The sequence below is a fragment of the Phodopus roborovskii genome, unplaced genomic scaffold (genome assembly GCF_943737965.1).
Source record: "Phodopus roborovskii unplaced genomic scaffold, PHOROB, whole genome shotgun sequence".
In the NCBI taxonomy this organism is placed as follows: Eukaryota; Metazoa; Chordata; class Mammalia; order Rodentia; family Cricetidae; genus Phodopus; species Phodopus roborovskii.
This window is the reverse complement of record NW_026125778.1, coordinates 910,583-936,815: the sequence shown is the minus strand read 5'-3', so window position 1 is coordinate 936,815 and position 26,233 is coordinate 910,583. Positions and strand designations below refer to the sequence as shown.

Genomic DNA, 26,233 nt, shown 5'->3' with positions numbered 1-26,233 from the left:
GTTGTTTTAATTTGCATTTCCCTGATGGATAAGGATGTTGAGCACTTTCTTAAGTGTCTTTCAGCCATTTTGGATTCCTCTATTGAGAATTTTCTCTTCAATTCTATACCCCACTTTTTAATAGGGTTATTTGGTGTTTTGATGACTAGTTTATTGAGTTCTATGTATATTTTGGAGATAAGCCCTCTGTCAGATGTGGGGTTGGTGAAGATCTTTTCCCAGTCTGTGAGCTGCCATTTGATCTTGTCAACTGTGTCTTTTGCCTTACAGAAGCTTCTAAGTTTGAGGAGATCACATTTATTAATTGTCAATCTCAGTGTCTGTTGTACAGGAGTTATATTCAGAAGTGGTCTCCTGTACCAATTTGTTCAAGAGTACCTTCCACTTTCTCTCCTAAGAAGTTCAGTGTGGCTGGATTTATGTTGAGGTCTTTGATCCATTTGGATTTGGGTTGTGTGCACGGAGATAGACATAGTTCTATCTGCAGTCTTCTATACACCAGCATCCAGTTGTGCCAACACCATATGTTGAAGATACTTTCTTCCTTCCATTGTATAATTTTAGCTGTTATGTCGAAAATCAGGTGTTCATAGGTGTGTGGGTTAACATCAGGATTTTCAATTTGATTCCATTGGTCTACCTGTCTATTTTTGTGCCAATACCAAGCTGTTTTCAGGACTATAGCTCTATAGTGGAGCTTGAAGTCAGGATGGTGATGTCTCCTGAAGTTTCTTTATTGTACAGGGTTCTTTGGCTATCCTGGGTCTTTTGGTGTCCCCCCCCCCAGCAAACTTCCCTCTCACCTCTTCTTTGCTCTTCCCCCAATCCTTCCCTTCTCCACTTTTATTCAAAAAGGGCAGGCCTCTCATGGATCAACAAAACGGGCATATCAAGTTACAGTAAGACAAAGTACTTCCCTTTGTATTAACGCTGGGCAAGGCAACTCAATAAGAAGAATAGGTTCCCATATGCCAGCAAAAGAGTCAGAGGCAGCCCCTGCTCCCACAGTTAGGAGTCTCACATGATGACCAAGCTACACAACCGTCACGTGTATGCAGAGGGCCAAGCTACACAACCGTCACGTGTATGCAGAAGGCCAACGTCAGTCTCACACAGGGTCCCTGGTAGGTTTAGACTCTGTGAGCTCCTATGAGCCCAAGTTTGTTGCTGTTTGGGCCTTTATCTCCAGTCATTCGGGCACTTTAGCAAATGGCTTTTTCTTTATTAACCTCTAACTATACAGAGTGATTTCTCACTGAGAAGGTACAGAATTATACTACTACAGCATACAAAGCATCACACTAATCCAACTTGAGCACAAACAGCCCAACCGACAAAGCTTACCTCACCACACAGGCTCCTCCCTAAACTTCTATCTCAGCACCAGCAGCTCTGCCCATACCTACTACTTGCACAAGAACACCTCTGCCTACTATCACTGCAGTTCCAAAGAGCCTCAGGGTCAGCAGGTTCTAATAGTGCCTCCTAGTGGCCAGGGAAGCATGTTGCAGTGGTCACACAGACAGCATGAAACCTTCTTCAAAGGAAGTGTCAGAGTCTGGGCAAAGGCATCTTAGTCAATGCTTTTAAATACCCTCAACATTTTCACACCGAGAACCTGAGGCAGCTCCAACAAACCAGTCTCCATGGTATAATCATCCCCGACCTGGTATGGAGGTCATTTGACCTGAAGCTTGGAGGCATGGCCAGGACACTGTGAGCTGGAGGATGGTGCTGCCTAGTGACCACAAGGCTACCCTGTGACCCTGATTCTTAAGGTACTGAGATCCATTCCAAGAGAACCTTTGGGAAAGAGTGTGTGCACTTTGCCCTCCATGGACCACTCCTCTGGCTGTGCTTTCCATCCCTGGGGTCTCCTTATCAGAGCCAGCTTCTCATCCTCATTCCTTCTAAGTGTGGATGCATAGCGGTAGAAATCCTCAGTGATGCTCCACATGACCCCTCCCCTCCCTGACCTTATGCTGTGAAGTCAGTGAGGCCCTGATTACAGCCTCTGTGTACCCTGAAACCCCACAAGATGGATAAACTGCTGCTTCTCCCTTTGAGATCAATGGGTTTGCTTAATAACAGGCCCAATGCAAGACTTGGGGTTGGGCTGACTTCTGCGTGACTTTGAAATTCAGGGAAACTCACTGCATAGGGTGAAGGTGGTGGCATCCAGAGAAAGGCACCCACAAGATAGTGCTGAAAGACATGGCCAGGCCAAAGGAAACACAAAAAAGGAAGGGAGTTTTGGAATCGCCAAGGTATTACAACTGTGTGGGCTGGCATTAGCATAAGAGAGAGTTTTAGATCCTCTGATTGTCCTGCCTGCCAATACTAACCCTACTTTCAGCTGAGAAGACAACATCACTCCTTTTGATTAACAAAAGGCTGGAATGCTAGGAACAAAGGAAACTAGTTGCCCTCTACCAGAAGGAGTCACTTCCATTCTCTCTGGCAAAACACACAAATGATGCTCAGCAAAATGCATGCTGGCCTGCAGATTACTTTCAGTATTATAAACCTGTCAAGATCAAAGAGTTAGGAAAACTTCTAAGAAAGGTTATTTATGATGGGGGGGGGGGGGCTGGGATCTGAATGAATGGCTCACTAATTTTTCCTGGGTAAAGCAAATGTTTATTTTCCCCCTCTCACTGCATTATGCATCCTATTTGCAGGCATCATTTGTAAATGTCAAACACTATAGATACCAGGGAAGCTACAGTTAAATCCCCCAACTCCATATCCTAGAGCCAGTGGAGATGGAATGCACTAAATTCCTGTCATTCTGTTAATTCTGGATGGCAACAGGCCATTGTATCATAAAGCAGCTACTTACATGTCAAAATCGGCAACACAATTAATGTATCAACTTTAAGGCCTATTTAAATGTGAATCAATGATTTGATCCATATGATCTAGTCCAGTGGAGAATGTGATGGCTGAAGAAACTCTGTTTTATGTTAGGTGTCCATCTTGATACTCACTAGCCATTTCGTTCTGACTCTAGTTTTAAAGACAGGTTCCCAGTAATACTGACTCACTGATGCCAATTTAAAAATGACCATGTGATGACTAGCTGCATTCTTCATAAAATTGGCTTTCCAAAAGATCTAGGAGGTAAGGCCTCATGAAGAACAGAAATGAGTGTCTCACTTAGGGCTTGATCTGCTAATCAGAACAACGGGAGGTTCCTTCCATCTGGGCCAAGGACCGCAGGAAGCAGCATGCATCTGTGCAGATAATCAATTTTTCAACTGGCATAGTTATTAGGACAAGCCCTGTATGTGCTTTCCCATGTCATTGTTTCTGTGGAAACCCAGGCAGTGAGTGCATGGACTGCATTCAGGGGACCAGGTGTCACGCCTGGGGCCAGGCACCGAATCGACACCAATGCCCTGGCAAATCTGCAATGAAGAGGAGACTCTACAGATATAAACAGAGGTTTCTACTTCCCGCCCCTTCTGGCAGCCACTTTTAAATAATCACTCAGAGGCTTAACATTAATTACATACTATTTGGCTCATAAATCAGGCTTTTGCTAACTGGTTCTTACATTTAAATTAACCCATTTCTATTAATGTTTGTAATACCATGTGGTGGTGGCTTTACTGGTCCTCTGGCATCCTGCTTCTTGGGTGGCTGGCTTGCATCACTCTTGACTCTACACTCCCCCCCCCCCCCGGGGTCTCTGTTTCTTTCCTGCCTAGCTTTATTCTGCCTGGCTATAAGCCAATTTAGCTTATATTGTCAATGTAGGAGAACAACAAGTATCCACAGCATAAAAGAGGGATCATCCAACAGCAGATGGAGAAGATCATACTTCTACAGTGCAAGAGCCCTCAGGAAAAGTTCCCGCAGGCAAGGAAGGGTGGCTCTCACCCAGCAATTCCTTATCTTAAAAGTCTTAAATCTAGCAATAATGGCTTGAGGTTGCTTGAGAAGAGTTAGGTGGTGAACATTTTGTAGCAATATTTTGCCAGTTCTTTTGCAAAGTTACTACTGTCTATTTTCTTCATGCTTCCAAGAGTTACGCCAACACCACCCTCTAGTGCTAAGAGCAATGAATACTGGCCAGGATGGTGGATTCTAGCCAGATCCATTCCAGGGGAAAAGGCGAAAAGTCACATTATGCAGAGGCCTAATAAGAAAAATACATAAGGATAGGTACATCACACCTTGTCCAACGAGGATCAATCATACTTCCTGACATAATTCCTACCTACATACCTCTCATATACCCGAGACCAAGCATATATCCTGTACAGTTGAGTCAAGCAAACTTTTTTGCGAATTGGAAACATGTGCCTTATTATTCTATATGAACAGGAGCCTCAGATGGGGGAGCAGCCCCAGGGGAATGGAATGTCCTGCTTCCAGACACCACAGTGGTGTGAGGTGACACCAGCAGGTCAGGTTCCCTACCCTTCTGCACTCAGTTTGCTGAGGGAATGAAGACGCTGCTAGTGTCCATGACAGGGCAGGGAGGACAGAATGGTGTGGAAGCCAGGGCCCTGGGAACAGAGCACAGGGTGGTAGCACACAGACGCCAGGCTCCAATTTAACATGTTTATTTACCACCACGAGATCTGTTTTTATTCAGTAAGAACAAAAATTGGATCTTTTCAGAAAGAAGGTGAGTTTTCTATCTTTAGTGGCCTGCGAGTTTATGAAGTTGTTTGGTTTTGAACAGTGCACAGACATTACACGTGTTTTCTGAGTATTCCTCATCCTCTTCCTCCCCCTCTCCCTCTTCCTCCTCTTCCGGCTCCTGCTCCTATTCCTCCATGGTGGACTCACTTAGGGATATGGCCGAGAGGGCAGCTTTCAGGATGGAAGTGCAAGTGTTGTACACAGACGTCACATACCCATGCCTGAGGTACCCTGAGGAGCTACTGGGCACATGCCCAGCCCCTCCCATTTTAGCAGTAGTTAAAGGAGGGACCGTATCATCAGAGGTGTCCTCTCCACGTGGGCCCCTTGTCTCCTGAGGTGGACAGTTGTCTGGGGTACTTACAGGGATGTTGCTCTGAATGTCAGTACTAGAAGGCACAGTGGGAAGAAGCTTGGCTGCTGGTACTGCTGATGTCTGGTTGTTGGTCCCCCTTCTGGGACTTCATGTCATCATCCTCCATCTTGTGGAACCTTGGGGAATGTATGGTAGGGAGAAGCTTCATCTTCTTTGGACTTGGCCCTTGTTCAGCTGCACTTGTGACTGGAGATTGTGCTTCGCTCACCAGAAACAGGTTTCTGAATTTGTTCCTCCTGATACTCTGTAGGAGCTCTGGTTTGTCTCTCTGAGGGTTGATGTTGTGGTAGATCTGAAACAAAATGGACTCGTTGGTCAATTGGTAATATAGCTAAACCACCCCTCTGCATTATACTGGTCATCTTTTGTGATGGAGAAAATGACTGGGGCTGCAGGCAAGATGAGTTATGTGCTGGCCCAGGACCCCAGCCAGGAAAGAGAAATGAGTCACAGGTGAAGGTGCTGACTATGTATGTGACACTAACTGGCTTCTCAGGGCCTGCCTGCTGCCTGCCTCCTGCCTGCCTGCCTGCCTGCTGCCTGCCTGCCTGCCTGCCTGCCTGCCTGCCTGCCTGCCTGCCTGCTGCCTGTCTGCCTGCCTGCCTGCTGACACCTAAGGGGCAGCCTAGAGTTTAATGTCAAAGTCTATTACTTTCACCAATCAGTAAACAACATCCCCTGCCAAATGAGGAGCTTAAAGCACTTCACTCCTGGGGTGTGCACACAAGAAGATGTGCTCATCAGCAATAGTGGTGGCAAGAACAATTTTGTACTTTACCATCATTTTCCTGTTCTCTCCAGACTGGAGCTCAGAATCCTTTTGGCGAATCTTTCTGAACCCATACCGGTAGAGCTGGCGAAGGAAACTCTTCAGGCTATCTGCTTCAAAAACCTTTCCTGTGTCCCTGCGGTGAAGGACCTCTCTCTGAAACAGGTCTACCTCAGTCATGGTGCTGTCTCTGTTGTCACTCCAGTTCACAGACTGGAAGGCCTCATTCTGCTCTATGGTCCAGATCTTCTTGGGGAAGCATAGACTGAGGAGGTTGGCGTCACCTTCCTCATTGGCTGTACAATGGCTTTGTTCTTCAGGTCTGAGGCTCTCTTGGATGGACTGACTTTGTGTCCCCACTTGGTCACCTTGACTCACCAAACTCTCTCTTGTATACACCAGTGGCTCAGAAGAAGTGTCACATGGGGTCTCTCTTCCTGGCTCTTGGCTAACAGGTAGGACCAGGTTGGTGGCATACATAGTTCATGGCCACACTCTGACTGGACATCAGAAGTATTCTGGACTGCAGACCACTTACATCCCCCAAAAGAGTCCAGACTGCATTTGCTTCCCCATAGAGATGTCCACCAATTAGAAGCCACTGAGTTTGAGCATCAGTACTGTGGTGATCACCTGCTGAATTCATCATTCCCTTTGTTTGTCATATGATGTCACAGGTGTCCCACAGCCAGTCTGGAGAATGAGTTTTGTCTCAGTGTAGGGGAGTTTTCAAAAAGTATACGAAATTGTGCAGGTTTCCAGAACAGTCTCGTGTGTCCTGGCAGGCACATCTGACCCACCCTGCACAAGTTCAGAAACAGTTACCATCTCTTTGTCACTCCTCAGGGTGGGGGTGCAGGGGGCTGTTTCTTAGGTTCCCTGCTTTGCTCAGGGACCAGCCCACAATTAGTCCAAGGTTTGGGAATATGAAAAATGCTAATAAATAAATAAGTACGTAAATAAATAAATAAATAAAAGTTCAGCATTGTCCTACAGTTTTCATATAAATCCCTGTACTTTCGTTCCGAAAGCATACAAACTTTGAAAGGTAACATGCAAATCTGCAGAAACACGAGTATTGAATGAGTGCTGTAGATAAGTCAGTTAAAGATAATTTTCTGTTTTATGTCTCAGCAGGTAAAACGCATCTGTCAACTTGTAAATTTATTGAGCTGTATAACCAAACCTCTATCCAAGCCATATGAAAGGACAAAATATGATGGTAAGTTAATTGGGCTCTATAACCAACAAGAGTTATTATGTCTCATCTAGTCTCAGAGCTGTACCCATGTAGAGAGATCAGCATAGATGTCACTTGTCTTGTAGTTTTTCTTGGTTTCTTTCTTCATGTCTGTAGTCAAGATTTTCAGTAGGTTTTTCATGGTCAAATCTGATCTATATCGATATTGAAGGAATCCATGTTTTTTTTTCTTTTTGTTTTTGTTTCCTATGTAAACAAAGACATAACTGTTGTTTGCTGCAGCTCCGGGCACTGAACACGAATCACTGTACTCAACCAAACCAACATGGGGTTTATTGGGGAAAAGGAGTGAGATTAAAGAGGGGGTGTCAGTTAAGTCAGGAATTCGGGGCACCAAATCATCAAGACTGAGGGGATGTTGACCATCTTTGTGGGCCAGAAAAAGCTGGGCTGGAGTGCTGCCAATTTTGGGGGTAGCTGGCTGTTTCATAGCAGTCAAGGCTGTATGGAACTCTCTGGTACCTCTTAGACATTTACTTTCACACAGGAGGCACAGCGGGTTGATTTGAGAGGGCCTGGACATGCTTGCTGGTCTGTTGGGTGTCCAGATCCATGACTACCTGCTGCTATTCCTGTAACAACAGTAACCTCTCCCCCAGTGCAATGCACTTCCCAACTTCCATTGTGAAGTTAAGGCATCCTTAAAATATATATGCTGGTTTAGTTTAGTAGATTCCCCCATAATCCAATATCTCTCAGCAGTTGCTCTTTTTTGCTCATTAGCATTAAAGAATTTTAATAAAATAAAGAACTGTGTACTCTTCAAATGCCCTTTATTATTGTTGTTTCCCATCCTTACATGGCTTATTCTTTTTATCTTACTCTGTTCAGTCTTTAATACCTGACTTTATTATTGTCACATTATTTTTTCCGACGACTGTCTATACCATTTTCTTTCCTTTCTTCAGCACTATAGCACATTTAAAGCATACTGTACCTGTTCAGAGGGTTTCTGGTGTGGACCTGGCTTTCTCTGCTCTTGCAGCCAATGTCTGACCAAATAAGCCAAGCCTTAAAGGGACAGGCCACCCACAGAGTCTGGCCTTACAGGAAGCCCTGGTCACATTGGAACATTCACAAGCCTGCCAGAGAGACTGAGGCCTCTTCCCACCGTGGCTCCAGGAAAATGCTACTTTTAGCCTTTGTGCACTGCCCTTCTGTGCATGTGCAGTCTCCTTCTGTGGCTCTGCTTAGCATGTGGTGTTGGTGGCAGGCTCAGGTCCCCTGAGGTCTGTCCAGCAGGCTCCCCCCACTGGTTGTGGGCTGCAGCCCCAGTTGTTCGTCTACGGGGGTCAAGCCTCCTGCTGAGAGCTTGTGGTTGCTAGGAAGCTATGTGTGGCTCCATGTCTGGAACTTTTCCCAGCTGTCTCAGGCCTTATGCTTGGATATATATGCCCCTACGTTTTCCACCAAGTGGTGTTTCACTGGCAGGCCTTGGCCCAGGCTACTGCTGGGCAGTGTTCTCAGAGCTCAGTCAGTAGCTGAAACTGCAGTAGATTCAGGTACAGATGCTGTGCTGATGATAACACCACAGATAAGACATTATGGAGAACCCGGAAGAGCCCTGTTTTGTCAGAGGTATGACCTCGGTCTGGTAGTGTGAGACCTGCCTGAATTACGGGTTCATGCGGACCTCTGGCCTCCTCTCGGGCCTGCAATTTGGTAGGCAGGAACCAGGCACATTCCCAATGCTGGGAGCCTCGGGGTTCCTCCCCTGGTTAATGGACTGCTTGTCAGCATGTGTGTCCTGCAAGGAAAAGTCCTGGCGCAAGTGCCTTGAGTGACAACTATAGTGAAAGGTGGGACACAGGATAGCTAACGAGCCAGAATGATATTTCATGAGTAAACTTCACTAAATCCTCCCACTCGTTGGACACATACTGAAGTCTGGGTGCACTGGAGATTACTGAGCGAAAATGGATTTTATGGCTGGGGAGGTGAATCAGATGATAAAAGTGGTAGCTGCTCATGCCCGGGGATCTCATCTGAGTCTCCCTGAGCTGCATACATGGGGTGAGGAAACTCGGTGCCTCTGTAATCCCAGCACTACTCTGGGGAGTTGGGAGGAGAGCCACAGTGGGCCAGCATCTCCAGGGCCAGCCAGCCTGGACTACACCACACAGCAGCAGCAGAAACAAGGCAGTTCCTGCCATCACAAGGTAGAAGGGAGACCCAACTTGAGTTATGTCCTCTGGCATCTCTGTCAGCACTGAGCCCAGGCATGCATCTACCCTCATTCTCAAGTATACACAGAGAAATGGTTTTTGTTGTTGTTGTTGTTTTTAACTTAACCTTGCCTGGGGCTAGAGCTTTGACTAGGCCCTTGCTGCTCTTGCAGAGGACAAAGGTTCTGTTTCCATCACTTACATGGAGACTTGCAACCATCTGTAACTCTGGTTCCATGAAATCTGGTACACTCTTCTGTTACACATTAACATGCAGGCACAAAACGAAGACATCACAAGCATTTAAATTTCTCTTAGTAGGCATCTCTCCCTCTCCCTCTCTCTCTCTGTCTCTGTCTCTATCTCTCTCTCTCTCTCTCTCTCTCTGTGTGTGTGTGTGTGTGTGTGTGTGTGTGTGTGTGTGTGTGTGTCTGCCTGGGAGTTATGGCCTCACATTCCCATAATTCTGCCACACGGGTCCAGAATCCCTTGCACAGTGTGGGGGTAAATTATGCCATACATGTGCTGTGTTCATCTGTAACTCTAGTTCCAGAACATGATTCTTCACTGTACAGTTTGGTTTTGTGCTTTGAGGTGTTGAGGATACCTCCTAGCTGTATGTGTTATCCAAGTATTCCATCACTGAGTGACACCCCAGCCTGAGTTCTCCATGCAAAGTCCACCAGAAACGGCAGTGGCTCTGAGCACTTTTCCATCTCTCAGCCATAAGTAGCTCACACCTCAAAGGGCCTGGTCCTGGTTAATTATTTCTGATACCTGTAACATCCTTGACTCACACCACTAATATGGAAATACTCACGCTAGCGGACCGCCCACCAGACTTCCCACACTTATATTTGTGATCTAAAGGGAATTTTCACTTTCTTCCTGAAAGGGCTGTTGATGTTGAACTCGACCTTTCCATGGAAAAAGGGTAGATAGGCCTTTCCTTACATCTCCATGCTAACACGGGTCCTTTCCTTTCACAGAGCGGGTGACCACTGGCTCAGTGGAGGTTTGGGGAGGAGACTGCCTTCACCTCACTCTTGCTTTCATTTTCACTAGTTACCCCGAAGAGGAGACTAAAGTTAGAAAGAAAATAAAAGATAACAATTTTATTCTTTTTTTTTCATGAAAATGACAAGTTATTTCCCATTGCCAGGGTAATTCCAATTAGAATGTCATAGTGTCTTGACACCCATTTCAAATTAGACATGCCATTCTCAACTGTTTACAAAAATAACAATATTCTCCTACCCGGGAACAACAACAACAGGTCAGTTACAAATTGTATTCTTAAACTTAAAACATCTCCAGCTAGTGAACCTTGTAGTAACAGTAGCAACAGTTTGAAGTAACAAGGATGCCTATCGGCAGCACTCTGGTGAAGGACTCTGCCTCATCTGCTATTGGTTGGAAACTGCGAGGACAGTAGAATGTGTGCTGCTCAGGGCAGTGGTATCCTCTGCTGGGTGATTCGGGCACGGAGCCTCTGTAGCTCATCTGCCAAAGCCTCCGCATACCTGGAGGGGTAGGATCTGGGATCCCGCCTAACTATGCTGGCAAAATAATTCAGTATTTTCATCTTGGTGGTTTCTGCGTGGGCCCTGGGGCCCCACAGGAACTCGTGGCTAGGAGGATTGCTGCCTGGCACCTGCCTGTACTCCAAGTACCCTTCCTGCACAAAATGCTCAGTGATGAGGCTCCTGGGCTCCCCGTACATGAAATGATTCCTCCCAGCATACAGCCCCATGGAATTCAAGAGATGCCAAATCTCCTGCTCGCTGACACAATTGCCCCCTATGAAGATGATACACAGCATGATTATTACCAGGCCTGTCTTTGGTATGCCCGGAGTACCATGCTGCATCCCATCATAGGTGATCCCCAGGGCAGTGACAAGAGAGTAGGAGTGGACACGGGGGTCCACTTCCATAACCTCGATGCCAAACAACAGCCACATGCAATCAGTGGCCTCCGAAGAGATCACATGGAAGAACATCTCATAATCAGGAGTGACCCTGTCCAGCATTTCTGCCTTAGTTGCCAGCTGGTTCATTTGATACTTGAGGAGCAGCAACTTCACCAAACTCATCACTTTCCTGTTTAGTATATCCCGGGGGATGAACATTAGGTTGGCCATTCTCCTTAATGGGTTGCCAGAGGCCTCAGTAGACAGTAACCCTGCAATGGAGCCCAGGGCATTGGGAGGAGAGGAGGCTCTCTCAGCCCTCTGGGGAGAACTGAGCATTCCTCCAGCAGACACATCCCCTGAGGCGGTGGCAGTGGCCTCAGCCTCCCCCACCTCAGCTACAGGGACCTGGGCACCCTCCTGGCTCCTTGCCTCCCTTTGGAACTGAGTGCTGTCAGGGAGGTTGAGGCTCTGGCTGTTCTCAGTAGGATCCATGCTGAGTTTGCTGAGGAACACAGTCAGGTCAAGGTTCAGGTCACAGAGATGAAGACTGGCAGATGAAGGCCTGGGGGAGGAAGGGAGAGAGTGAGTGGACTCTGACAGCCATTCCTCAGGCTGCTCTCAAAAAGCGCCTGTCGTTTTTGGAGGATTTTGCGTGGGGCGTGCTCCAAGGCCAAAGGACTCTGGTACTGCTTGTACCTCTGAGAGATTCACAGAGGAAGAGACCCTGTTCCCAGGGTGTATGCATCTTCTTGCCTGAGGGCAAGTGTCAGAACAAGTCTCCTTGTGTGCAAGAAGGCAGTGAGGTCACCTCACACCTCTGACACCTGTTGTGGGGAGGGGTGTGTGGGGGGAGGCCAGGGGGGAGGTGGGCGGGGGTGGAGGGGTGGGGGTGAGGGTGTGGATTGTGGGGGGTGGGCGAGGGTTGGTGGGCGGGTGAGGAGGGAGTGGCGGTAGGGGAGGGGGGCTGAAAGAGCCACCTCAATTCAGTGGGGGTCATTTGGGCTAGCACAATACCCCAGCCCGATTCTCACCTGGATGAATGGCTACTTGAGGCCCTTCCTTCCCTGTGATCCCTGGGTCCAAGGTCTTTAAGGCAAGAGCCTAGGCCTGTGAGTGAGAATGAAATATATATATATATACAGAGAGAGAGAGAGAGAGAGAGAGAAATAAAGGAAGAAAGAATGATTAGCGGAGGGGAAGGAATCCACTCAAAGCGCCTCTGTTTTCCCACAGCCCTCAGGAAGGCAGGTAGGTAGCCAGTACTATGCCTTTGGCTGATGGGTCTCTCAACCCTCACCAGGAGTCCTCACAGACCCAAGCCTCCCTCTGATGACCCAGGTCGAGGAGCTCTTAGTAGGGCCCTTCAGGACTCTCTGAGGGACAGTGCTTCGGTCGGGAAAGTCTTTTTGTGGGGCTGCTGTCTGCACACTGGAGTGGAGGAGTCTCCTTCACTAACCCCCGGGGTCTTTTCCAGAAACTCCCCAGACGCCCACTTAACCAAGGACTGTGTGCTCGGACAAGGTCTCCCACTCTGGCTAAGTTCCACAGGTGTCAGGCCCTATGACCTCTGTGATAAGGGAGCCGATAACACAGCCCATCCACCCCTGCTGGGGACCTGCAGTGATGGCCACGTGTCCTGGGCTCATCTCTGCTGGGACAAGTGTTCGCTGTGTCCACCCTGAGTGCTTCTTCGCCTTCCTTCTTGAGACCCGTGCTTCCCAGCAGACCCCCATCTCAGAAAGACACCCACGTGCTTCCCAGGTGTAGCAGAAGAAATCAAAGCCCTTGGTGCCCCCTGAGCACTGACTCCGGGTCATAAACAGGCTGTGCGGTCCTTCTGCTCTCTGATTCAGAGCCAGTCCTCACCCAGGTCCATGCCCTGCAGATTCCCTCTGCTGTCCAGACGTGGCTGCCACTGGTGACCTGATATCAACCCTAGGAAGAGGGTCATCACCCCCGGGAGAGGTCTCTAGCCAAGTCATGCAGCCCAAGGAAGCCAGGCACGGCAGCTCCCGACTCGGGGCTCCCAGGCATAGGAACAGGGGCATACATGCTTCATACAGTCTTCTGTTGGGGGTACAGGGACCCTGTTCCCACGTTCATTTCTGACCACGACAGCTTACCTGGACTCACGATGGAAGATGGATACCTCCTGTGGCAAGCAGACTGCTCCCCCTCCGGGCTGTGGTGGTACTGCTCGGGTGTAGATAGAGGCTCACCTTCCTAGAGAGGAGACAGCGGTGCACAGGGCTCACCTCTGGGTTGCAGGGGCCCGGGCTTCTGGAGACTGGCAAAAGGGGCGGGGCCCTGCATTCCCCCACACATCCTGAAGCTTTCCTTCCTCTTCATTCCTCACGACAACCTTCCTGACACTCGGATCGCATCCATGTTTCAGGTCTAAGCCAACTCTGAGCCCTCACCTTATCACCCCAGTCTAAGTCAGAGGTGACAGTCTGAGTGAGTCCACAGTCGGCACCAGTATCTAGTCTACCCTGGCAGCAAGGGCTGCTTGCCTGGGTATGTCTTGGACCAGAGATCTCACTGTTTCCTTTTTGGTGGCCCTGGATCCTCACCACTACACATCTGAGTGAGACCTTACCGCCAGGATGAGTCCTCCTCCTCCACATCCTACATTCTGAAGCAAAGGACAGTGCGTACTTGGTGGAGGAGGGGAAGCAGGTGAGTCCCTCCAAGTACACCAAGGCAGAAATGCCATTTGGGTACCTCCCAGGCAGACTGGTGCTGCTTAAGTCCACTCGGTTCCCAAGTACATAGTGACTGCAAAGCGACTGTGGGGTGTAACCGCACCCCTTAAAAATCTCTGCTTCCAGCAGAGTGCTGCTGGTGGCGGCACAGGCCTAGTGATCCCAGAAGCAGGGCGGCAGTGCAGGCAGATCTCAGCGAGTTTGCAGCCAGGGCAGGCAAGTGTTACAGAGAGAAACAGTGTCTCAAAAGGAACACACGCACACAGGCACACACACACACACACACACACACACGCACACAGGCACACACACACACACACACACAGGCACACACACACACACACATAGGCACACACACACTGGCACATACACACAGGCACACACACACAGGCACACACACTCTCACACACACAGTCACACACGGAAGAGAAAATCAGTGCTCTCTGTCTTTCTGTCTTTGTCACAGTGACTGACTGACTGGGGACTGGCTTCCTTCCGTGCTGAATGCAGCAACCGGGCACCCACTGGGTGCAGGCCTCTGTGCGGGGACACAGCCGACACACCGTGGGACCCTATCTGTGGAGTGTCGTCCCCTGTCTCCTGTGGCTTCTGACTGACCGTTCCCCTGGCGCTGGCCGGAGCCTCTGTCTGGGATGCTCTGTGTGGCCGCCAGCAAGAGGTCCAGGCCGAGGTGAAGGTGGCCGCTAAGCAAAGTGTCAACAGGGACTGCAGTGTCTGAAACCTTTCCCTCCGTTCTTAAAGAGGCCCCGACGGCCCAGACACGGTCAGTCACCCCGACAGCCCAGACGCGGTCAGTCACCCCGACGGCCCAGATGATGCGGTCACCCCGACGGCCCAGAAGCGGTCAGTCAGTCACCCCGACGGCCCAGACGCGGTCAGTCACCCCGACGGCCCAGACCCGGTCAGTCACCCCGACGGCCCAGACACGGTCGGTCACCCCGACGGCCCAGACGCGGTCGGTCACCCCGACAGCCCAGACGATGCGGTCACCCCGACAGCCCAGACGATGCGGTCAGTCACCCCGACGGCCCAGACGCGGTCAGTCACCCCGACGGCCCAGACGACACGGTCAGTCACCCCGACGGCACAGATGCGGTCACCCCGACGGCCCAGACATGGTCAGTCACCCCGACGGCCCAGACGCGGTCACCTCCCCTCAGACAGCGGGCGAGCCTGTCCCTCTCCTGCCAGGTCTCAAACTGGCCAGAGTGTCCCGGTGCCACCGAGTCGACTCCCAGGCCCGCAGCTGTGACTTGAGCCCAGAGCGGCCCGATGTGGCAGGCCGCCCAGCCGGCCTCTCCCTTGCAGCCACCTCCCAAGATGGCTTCGACGCCCCCAAGGCCCCGGATGCAGGATCCGCCTTTGGCCTTCCCCTCCAGGCTCCCGAGTGCCTCCCTGGGTGCCCGATTCCTGGTGTTGGCAGAGCATCCTCCCGTGCCCTCCCAGCTCCCCGGGAAGAGTCTCTGAGCCCCCAGTGCCCAGATACCTGGAGGCCCTGTTGCCAGGCCGCTTCCACTCAGCACAGGAAATGGCCACGCGGCCCCCAGGTGCCCGGATGCGGAACGGTCGGTGGGCGTGAGGGGCTCCGTGCCAGGGACCTCCCACCGGCTCTCCCAGCCCCCCCCCCCTACCCCCCTGTCCGGACACAGGAGAAGGCCTGGCTCTCTCCCTTCAGGGGCCTCACAGTGTGTCCCAGCCCCCGAGTCCCCGGATGCGGATGCGGGTGGATGCGGAAGCTCCAGGGCCTGGTGCCCACACTCACTCTGCCCTTTGGTGCAGGAGCCTCAAAGACCCACAAAGTAGCGAGGCTCTCGGCCTGTGCAGGCTGTCAGCTTGGCTTCTGAGACCCGACTTCCCTACTGAGGAGAAAGCCCTGTGCTCACCCCCCCTAGTGATTTCCACCCCCAGGGCCCGCAGGGAGGGGAAGGGGCTGCTGTGCACACCAACACCTGAAAGACCTGCAGAGTGCTGCCAGTCAGGCTCCCACTCAGGAAAGGCTTCCCCGCCCCAAAGCACTCATGAGTGGCTGTCTGGATGCAAATAGCATGAGGTCTTTTAAATTCCAAGTGCACTGGGGTCCACAGTCATGCACTATGCAGGGGTAGAGGACCGAGGACCATGAGGGCAGAAGTAAGATGATAGGTTGTATAGAATTGCAACAAAGCCCATGCATCTTAAACCAATCATCTGGTACCATCCACAGCCCGCCTGGTGCAGACCAATCAATTTAACCCATCCAAGCCAGAGCGCTTTATAGACCAATCAGTTTTCTATAGCCCGGAGGTCTGCATTTGTTGGGTTCCTTGGTGGGGTGAGAAAGCTCATGTACTCACAGGTCCTGTCCTAAATAGCAAAGAATGTGACCTTTTGCCTTTTGCCCCAGGGGACCGAGTTTGTTTTTTGTTTTTTTGTTTGTTTGGTTTTGGGTTTTTTTGTGGTCATGGGAGAGCTAGGCTGTATTTCTTCATCCTTTCATTCCCAACTTCTTTTGTTGTTAATAATTCTAATCTTAGAACCGGGATGATTAAAGGGCAGCCTCTTCTTTGCCCGGAAGGCTCTTGTACTGTTGTCTAGGTACCATGATCTGGACGGCATTCACTGGGTCCTCCTGCATCAATTCCTGCTCCCAAGAGGAGAATAAGTGTCAGTGTGTTTAGTGGTTCCCTCTTCTGTTGGGTCAACCTACCTCCGTAAACTGAATGGAGTCACCTGGTTGAAGAAGCAGGGCCCATATGAAGGAGCTTAAGCTTAAGGGGATTTTCAGTCTTTTAGGCTCTCCATTCAGGATTGGGGGGTGGCGCTGGTTTGACAAGGGAGGCATGGATCCAGGTCGGGATTCCTTCTACCTTATTGCCATTGGTGTGGTCAGGAGCATAAGATATGGGCTTTTCCACCGAGTCTCCAGGCTTTCTGGGCAGTAAAGTCTAACGTAGACCGAATCTCCAACCGGAAACGATGTGGGACTTGCAAGTCTCCTTCCACCGAGTAAGCTTCCCGTAGCTGCTTCCATGCTCGCTGTCTCACCCATTCGAGCACCTTGAGCCTAGTGAACAGAGGCTGGATGAACCGCATTAGCACTATGCACAGAGGCAATTTCCAGCAGTGGAGGAGACCCCCCCCCATAGAGTAATTCATAGGGTGTCAGCCCGAATGGTTCAGGGGTGTTTCTAACCCTGAAAAGCACAAAGGGTAGGAGAACTATCCAATAATTAATGCCAGTCTCTGCGGTCAATTTAGTGAGGGTCTCTTTAATGGTCCTATTTATCCTTTTTACTTGCCCTGAGCTTTGGGGTGTGTATGCACAATGCAATTTCCGATCAACCCCCAGCGTCTTGGCCAGCCCCTGACCTGGGCAACAAAAGCTGGACCATTGTCTGATTCTAGTACCTTAGGTATTCAAAATCTTGGGAAGATTTCCTCCTATATTTTTTTAGCCACCATGGTCAAGGTCTCCTTCTTGGTAGGGTGAGCCTCTACCCATCCTGAAAGGTGTCTATAAAAAACTAATAAGTACTTGTTACCATACTTGGCTGGCTTTACCTCTGTGAAGTTCATTTCCCAGTGAGCACCTGGATGGCTTCCCCTCAGTCTCTTCCCAGGAGGCATTCTTGAAGGATTAGCATTAACCAGCTGACAAGACACACAATGTTTGATCACTGAGTTGGCCACCCCCAATAGTCCCAGAACATGATAAGGGGATGTTCTAACCAGTCTCTGCAGATGTTTAGCCCCCAGGTGGGTTAGACGATGTATCTGCTGGATGTACTCTAACCCATCTGAGCAGGGTAAAGTCTCCTTTCCATCTGAGGTATAGCAAGTCCCCTCTGGGGTCTCAGCGAATCCATCTAATTCCTTTATTTCCCGCCAGTCTTCCAGAGTATACTGTCATCCGAGTTCTGGGGTTTTGGACCTCTCTACTACAGGCAGCAGGTTGACACCCTGGGCTGCCTGCTTGGCTACCTGGTGAGCCATCTGATTCCATTTTGAGATGAAATCTTTGGCCTTTTGGTGCCCAAGGCAATGCATAATGGCCAGTCTTTTTGGCAGTTGTAAGGCTTCTAGCAAGCTTAGAATTTCTTCCTTGTCTTTGACTTCCCTGCTGAAATAAGCTGCCCCCTTTGTTTATAGATAGCCCCGTGCACATGTGCAGTTGCAAGAGCATACCTGCCGTCTCTGTAGATATTTATGGATTTCCCTTTGGCTAGCTGCAAGGCCTGTGTTAGGGCCACAAGCTCAGCTTTTTGTGCTGAGGTTCCTTCTGGCAGGCTGCTGACCCAAACAGTGTGGGTACCATCCATCACCACCACCCCAGCCATTCTTTTACCATGTAACTACTCCCATCAGTGAACCAGTTCAATGCCTCCCATGCCAGCGGAATGTCCTTGAGATCTTTCCGAACCCCAATCTCTTCACCCAGCAGTTGATGGCAGTCACGAGTCACTGGTTCATCAGTCTTCTCAGGCAGAAGAGTGGCGGGGTTGAGGGTGGCTGGTGGAGCGAACATAATCCTCTCGGAGAGAAGCAGGCTTTGGCAGTGAGTCATGGGGGGGCGTTGGTCATCCATGAGCCTGGAGGCTGCTGGACAATGCTCTCCAATGCATGGGGGGGGGGTATTATAGTTACTTTCTGCCCCAAAGTCAGCTTGTCAGTGTCTTTGACCAGTTCGGCCACAGCCACGATAGCTTTCAGACAGCCAGGCCATCCACTGGCTACAGAACCAAGCTTCTTTGACATGGCCCTAGGGATTGAGTTAAAACTCCCCAGGCTACCCCCTTACACTCGTCCACATAAAGGGTAAAAGGTTAGTTACATCAGGGAGGGCTAGAGCAGGTGCACTCAGCAGGGCCTTCTTAATGGCAGCAAATGCCTCCTGATGCTCTGGGGCCCGAGAGAATTTTTTTTTCTTTAGTCAGTGGGTAGAGAGGGGCTGCTAAGGTCGCGAACCCTGCGATCCATAGCCTGCAAATCCCAGCAGTCCCCAGAAACTCTCTCATTTCCCTGGCCATGGTTGGGGCTGGTATCTGGACTACGGTTTTCTTCCAAGCTTCTGTCAGCCATTGATGCCCGTCCTGTAGACTGTACCCCAGGTACTTTACCTCTCTCCTGCAAATCTGGGCCTTTTTGGCAGAAGCTCGATAGCCTAGGTCAGACAGTTCCAGCAGTACTGCCTTTGTTCCTTCTAAGCAATCGTGTTGGGTGGCTCCTGCTAGAAGTAGGTCATCCATGTACTGGAGCAGGGTCACCTGGGGGTGTTGGGTCCTGAAGCTGGCCAGATCTTTTTTGGAGGGCCTCATCAAAGATGGTCGGGGAGGTTTTAAACCCTTGTGGCAGTCAGGTCCAGGTGAGCTGCCCGGTTCTGCCCATGGCAGGGTCCCTCCATTCAAAAGCAAAAAGCAGTTGGCTGGTAGGATGTACCCTCAGACAGAAGAAGGCGTCTTTTAGGTCTAATAAGGTGTACCAGCTCCACTCAGGTGGGAGGGCACTCAGGAAGTTATAAGGGTTTGGGACAGTTGGACGTATGTCCTGCACCCTTTTATTGACCTCTCTCAAGTGGCCGATAATCATTTGTCCCAGGCTTTTTAACTGGTAGCTAGGGAGTGTTCCAGGGAGATTGAACCGGAACCAGGATGCCTTGCTGGATCAGTCTTTGGATATGGGGTTGAATTCCTTCCCGAGCCTCTCTACTCATGGGGTAATGCCTAACTGATAATGGTGTAGCACTAGCTTTCAGCTGAATAACCTGTGGAGGCACTCGTTTCACCAGACCCATTCTGGATACTTCAGCCCAAGCTAAAGGAGTGTGGGTCAACCACCAGTCCATATTGGAGGTTCCAGCCCCATCTGAACAGTCGAGGTCAAGCCCCGGCTCCTCGTATAGCCTGTACTCAGCTTCTAGTCTAACAGTAAGGACTTGCAATTGATTTCCCTGTTTATCGGTTACTGATGGCTGTTCAGAGTCAAAATGAATCTGGGCTCCTACTTTTGACAGAATGTCTCTTCCTAACAGAGGGTAAGGGCATTCTGGAATAACCATGAACGAGTGGGATACCCGGCCCATGCCAAGATCCACTGCCATTACCCAGGATTTTTTGTCTTTTAATCTTTTAATTTTCCCAATGACTGTATTAGTACAGAATGTTCCGCTCTGGTATCCACTAAAAAGTCAACTGGTCTCCCCTCCACTTTCAAAGTCACCCTGGGCTCGGGGATGGGGTCCTTAATCTTCATCTTCCCCCAGGGCTAGCACCTTCGATCCCTCGTTTCTCTTCTTGGGACAGCTCTTTGCCCAATGCCCTCTTTCTTTACAATATGCACATTGGTCCTTGTCGAGTGGGGTCCTGTTGCCCAGGTTTCCAGACTGTCTAGGGCCTGCTCTAAATTTTCTAATTTCTCTCTCTCTCTCTCTCATTTGTTTTTTCAACCAATGCGGCCAAGATTTTAGTCGAATTTTTTCCCTGTCTTTTGTCACGCCTATCCTCTCTGTCTTCTTTCTCCTTCTCTTTTCTCTGTTCCTTTTCTTCCTCTGTCTCCCTTCTATAATATACTTTTTCTGCCTCTTTCACTAAATCACGCAAGTCAGCTTCCAGTAACCCTTCCAGTCTCTGGTTTTTTTTTTTTTTTTTTTTTTTTCTAACATCTGGAGCCGATTGCTCTATAAAGGCCAGAGTCACCGAAGCTCTCTGGGCTTCTGAGGTAGGGTAAAAAGGAGTGAACTGCCTGAAGGCCTCCATGAGCCTTTCAAGAAACACAGAGGGAGCTTTGGTCAGTCCCTGAATCAGCTCTCTCACCTTAGCCAAATTGGTGGGCCGCCTCGAGGAACCTCAGAGACCCGCCACCAGAGCCTGGCGATTGACTTTCAAGCTCTCCCTACCTTCAGCCGATGTTGAAGTCCCAACTGGGGCGAGCCAATGAGAATCCTGCATCAATCTTGTTTTGCAGCTGCGTGGGCCATCTGTCGGCCCCAGGAATGTTTTTTCTAGCTTCTAACAGAATTCTCTCCTGCTCTTCAGCTGTGAAGAGCATTTGCAGCAATTGTTGACAATCATCCCAAGTAGGCTGGTGAGAAAACATAAGGAACTCCACCAACCCCGTGAGGTGTTGAAGAGCCTCTGGAAGGGGGTGGTTAGTTTTCCAATTGTAAATATCTGAGGAGGAAAAGGGCCAGTACTGCAGGGGCTGCAACTGGCCCCCGGGAACTGGGAGACCAAACGTGCGTAGCGGCAGGTTACAACCCCATCTGTTCGCTTTGGCGTGGCTCCTCTCCAGCTTTGAGTCCCTGTAACAGGTCCTCCTGCCGCTGGAGCCTGAGCTTCAGGGGTGTGGAAGGTCCCCCTACCATAACCTGTATCGAATAAGGGGGTGGGGGAATGGGTTGGGATTCCGGCCAGGCCAGAGGCTCCTCAATCTCAGGGTAGATTCCAGGAGAGGGTTTGGGTTCCCTGGGCAGACATTTTTTTTCTCTTCTGAGGGCCAGAACTCGGAAGCCTGGATCACTTGGCTTGCTCAGCCATGGTTAAACCCAATGGGGAGGATTGTCTACCAGATCATTCCATGTAAGGATATAGGGCTCTTGGTTGGGATGAGAGCCAAGTCCAGTCTGAAAGACAGTTGTCTTAACAGCTTGGATAATCTCAGAATTAAAAGTTCCCTCTGGGGGCCATCCAATATTCAATGCCAGCCACTCAGAGGTACACAAGTCTTCCAGGGTTTCTTCCTAACCTCAACTGACAAATTATGGGCCCAAGACTTAACTTCATTCTAGTAGTCAAGAGTCAAATTGAGGGGGGTTGTTACCATCTGTCTCGTGATAAACCTATAGACAAAGACACACGGAACAAAAATGCACGAAATAGTAACTAACTCTTCCGGACACATGCGACCCATCCAGTGGTCTAGAGTTGAACTAAGGGGAGTTGCCACTGTCTGTCCCATGATAAAACTACAGAAAAGGTCATGTCTCCCGCAAACAGGCAGAAGACTCGGAGAGCCGCAGAGGAAGTTTCCACTTCAACAACAGAGCTCGGCCCTGCTGAACAACAGAAGGAAGGTAGCAACTGGGAGTCCCCAGGCCTCCTATACCCCCGGGGGTTCCCAGGGAAAGAGCTTGTGACCCCTTCACACGTCTGCCGATCACGCCGATCCTTACCACCCAAGAGGACAGCTGAAAAACCGAAACAGAGAACACGTTCCAGAAACCAGAAAACAGATAATCAGAACTAAGAAGCCTGCCAACACACACACACACACACACACACACATCAAAGATTGCCATACCTCCAAGCTGGTTCTCGGGTGAGAAGGGTGGGTGCGGTTTCCTGGCCAATGAACCAAATGAAAGGCCTGCAAAGTGCTGACTGCCATGCTCTCACTCAGGAAAGGCGCCCCCCCCAATCACTCACAAGAAGTGGTCTTCATGTAAAAGCATGAGGTTTTTTATATTCCAAGTGTACTGGGGTCCATAGTCATGCACCATGCAGGGGTAGAGGACTGAGGACCACGAGGGCAGAAGTAAGATAGCTTTTATAGGATTACTACAAAGCCTGTGCATCTTAAACCAATCATCTCATAGCATACGGAGCCCGTGAGGTGCAGACCAATCAATTTAAACCATCCAAGCCCATGCTTTATAGACCAATCAGTTTTCTATAGCCACCCCCCAGGTCTGCATTTGCATGGCTCCTGGGTGGGGTGAGAAAGCTCATGTACTCACAGGTCCTGTCCTAAATAGCAAAGAATTGCTTTTGCCTAGTCGCTGCCAGGGGACAGGGTTTGGAATTTAAGGTGTTTAGGGCATTTTTGACTTCTAGATTTTTTTTTGTTTGTTTGTTTTGTTTTGTTTTGTTTTTGTTTTTGTTTTGTGGTCATGGGAGAGCTAGGCTGTATTTCTTCATCCTTTCAGTCCTACACACCCACCCCGTGTGTGCAGCACTCCCATTCCCCCCCCCCCCACTGACTGATGGAACTGTGAGCCAGGGACCCCTACCACAGCCGCCAACCTGGCCTTCGCAGTCAACTCTCAGCGTCTTTCCACCCCGCCCTTTGGTTCAGAGGCCACTTGACCTCGCGGAAGGAGGCCTCAACATGGAGGCCCGCCTGGCCCCTAGTCCCCAAATGAGGTGCCTGGCCATCTAGGCTCTCTGCAGGAAGAGCTGCGCCACTCCAGGACCACCTCTCCTGATTGGGCCCATTTCTTTGCCCCGAAGTGCTCAACTCACCCCTGAAGGTGAGGTGGGGGCCTTCTCCCTTCCAGGAACCTCACAAAATGGCCCTCAGCTCCTCAGGAACCAGCATCTGCATGGTGAAATATGGCAGAGACACTCCAGTCTGGCTTTCACAGAGAGGCATCCTCCAAGCTCTAGGAACCTCCCACAATAGCTCCAGTTCCCCAAGGATATTGATGAGAAATGCAGGAACACATCTACACAGGTATCAGGCCCAGAAGCCACATCCTTGTAGGTGGAGGACCACCTGCAGGGATGCTGCTGGATCAGGATGAGCTGCAGTTTTTATCAGAGGCCACAGTCTCACCCCTTTCCTTTGGCAGCTTCTCAGATCTGAGCCCAATATCTTGGAATCCTGGTACTTGCATCTGGTTTCTTACCTTTGTGGGGATTATTCCTGACCTGATACTCCCTTGCTTTCTCCTTATAGGTGAATCGTCTACTCTAGCCACAAACCACTCAGGGTTTGAGTGGTCTTTCCCCCACCGATATGGCAAGAAAATGGCTCCATTACTGGGGCTATGCATACATAGCACAGTAAGGACAACTCGATACTGGGAGTTGAGGTGTTTTGTTGCCCTGTATCCCTCTAGAGTAGATGTCTCTTAGGACAGCAGAGACCAAGGTCTGAAGTGGGCCCATGCTGTGTGAGCCGTGGAATCAAGAATTCCCTCAGCTTTGTAAGCGGGTAGACTTTTGAGTCATTATGATTTTCTATTTACATTTAAACTGCTAGCACACAATATAGTGGGTTTGGTTATGGCATTTGCATACATATTTCTATTTTCTGATTTTCCTCTCTATTTCTCTCTTCTGGTTTCCTCCTCCCCTTATCACTTTTCTCGTTGCCAGATCCTTCATTCCACTTTCATTTCATATGTAACCTGTTGCCACTCTTTTATATTCTCCTATTCTCCAATAATTTCCTTTTCTTTCCCATGTTTGCCTTTCAGTAGCATGACATCTGTTGCATGCGCGCGCGCGCGCACACACACACATAAAAATTACAATGTACAAGTCACACATTAAAGAGACCAAATAGTGTCCATTTTTCAGAGTCTATATTTTTTGGCTCAATATAATATCAAGGCAGTAATTAGCTATTACAAATTAGGTGACTGGGTCTTAACCACATATATTTTATTGGGTGTATGGACATTTTCATCTTTGTCAGAGGTGGTACTAACTTTTTGTTTCATACAATTTGGTTTTGCTATCATATGTTGGTATCTGTATCCATCACTAAACCATAGGATACAAATCATCAAGTTTTAGTCCATTCGTAACAAAATAGCCCATTTTCCATTTCCCAAATCCATCTTCTCTATTTGGATCTGAGACTTTATCAGAATGGCTTTCAACATTTCATTTCATTATATAATGTGTATTCTGGTAGATAACAGGATTTCAATAAGTTTCTCTTTTCCTTGTTTTTAAGCCAAAATAATTTGAATTTCTGTCACTTTAAGAAAATCATCTTTTTCTAACACATACCTCATAACTCTTCTAGTTTCTACTCACCATCCAGTTCCAAAGCCAATCTCACCTTTTTGGGTTTTTTTTTTTTTTTTTTTTTTTAGTTTAGTTTATATTATATCAGCACCACACTCCAGGTACCAAAAATCTGTCTTAAATCAGATTGCCAGAGCAAAACATCACACACTGAGTTAGGTTCAAAGCAGGTCCCTAAGATGGCATTGCTGATGACATTGTCCTATGATGCTAACCTGGACTTAACTCCAATTGGACTCTGGGTAAACAGAAGGATTGTTATTGTGTAAACAGAAAACTAATTCAACATTCCTTAGGGATTTCTGGTGGGTTTCTGTTTACCAGAAAAGCCACTACTTACATCTTCCTCCTCCATAGTCAAACATTCAGGGCATCTAGTTCCTAATTAGCCCAAAAATCATAACAGATAAAAGATCCCATGCTAACACCTAGCCTGTTCTGGCCCTCACACCCACTCGGGCAAGGCTTTTTCCTACTGGCTGCTGTCTTCTACTCTTTGAGGGAGACCAGGAATTTGTTTCCCAAATAAACTTTCTTTATACACATTTGGCAGTCTAGTTCAGTGGTTTAACTGTGCCTTGCTCACACATTGGATATTTAAAATACCAGAAATTTACTTTTTTCCTTCCAATTCTAGGTGTTAGAAGTTCCTTACCTATGACTGATTATCTGAGTGTCTGGTGAGGGCTCTTTTCATAACTTGTAGTGATCACCTTGCTGTTATAAGTACTCACATGACCTTCCTTTAGCACACATGCATGACAAACTCTCTAATGTCACTTTGTCACTAAAATTATAGGATCCATGCCCCACATTTATAATCTCATTTTACCTCAATTACTTCTTTAGAGGCCCCATTCCCAAACACAGCCTCATTTGAATTTAAGTAATTAGAAATGAACTTTACAAGTGCACAAATTAAGTTACTCCATAGTAACTTTCTTAACCAGTATAGAAACCATAATCAATTAATAAATAATCCTTTTGATTAATTTTGGTTTGAACTTTTAGATATTAGGATAGCCACAACTGCTTGATTCTTGGGTCCATTTGATTGCAAGATCTTTTCCCAGCCCTTTACCCTGAGGTAATGTCTATCTTTGAAGCTTAGATGTGTTTCTTGTATGCAGCAGAAGGATGGATTCTGTCTTTGTATCCATTTTGTTAGCCTGTGTCATTTTATAGGCAAGTTAAGACCATTAATGTTGAAGGAGAGTAAGGACCTTTGATTGTTAATGCTTGTTTGTTTTAGATTTGTTTTTGGCAGTGGTATTGTGAATATATTTGTCCTGCTTTACCCTTGGTTTCTGGTGAAGTTTGATTAATTGTTGCCTATGTCTTTGTGAGCATATTTAACTTCCTTGAGTTGGAATTTTCCTTCCAAAACTTACATATTGTACATACATATTGTGAAAATCTGGCTTTGTCATTAAATATCTTGTTTTCTCTGTCTATAGTGATTGAGAGTTTTGCTGGGTATAGTAGCCTGGGCTGGCATCTCTGGACTCTTAATACTTGCAGAACATCTATCCAGGACCTTCTGGCCTTAAGGGTTTCCATGGAGAGATCAGGTATAATTTTGGTAGGACTGCTTTTATATATTACCTGTCGTTTTTCTGTATGTTAGGTGTT

General features: G+C 48.7%; 1 protein-coding gene and 1 pseudogene across 1 annotated transcript; both read right to left on the bottom strand.

Moving 5' to 3' along the window:
- Positions 1-4,654: 4,654 nt before the first annotated feature.
- LOC127217653 (heat shock transcription factor, X-linked member 3-like) lies at positions 4,655-6,309 on the bottom strand (annotated as a pseudogene).
- A 4,365-nt stretch (positions 6,310-10,674) lies between these two features.
- On the bottom strand, positions 10,675-11,634 carry LOC127217652 (melanoma-associated antigen 11). Its single transcript, XM_051178641.1, has one exon. It carries the CDS (start codon positions 11,632-11,634, stop codon positions 10,675-10,677), a length of 960 nt encoding a protein of 319 aa, XP_051034598.1.
- Positions 11,635-26,233: the final 14,599 nt, after the last annotated feature.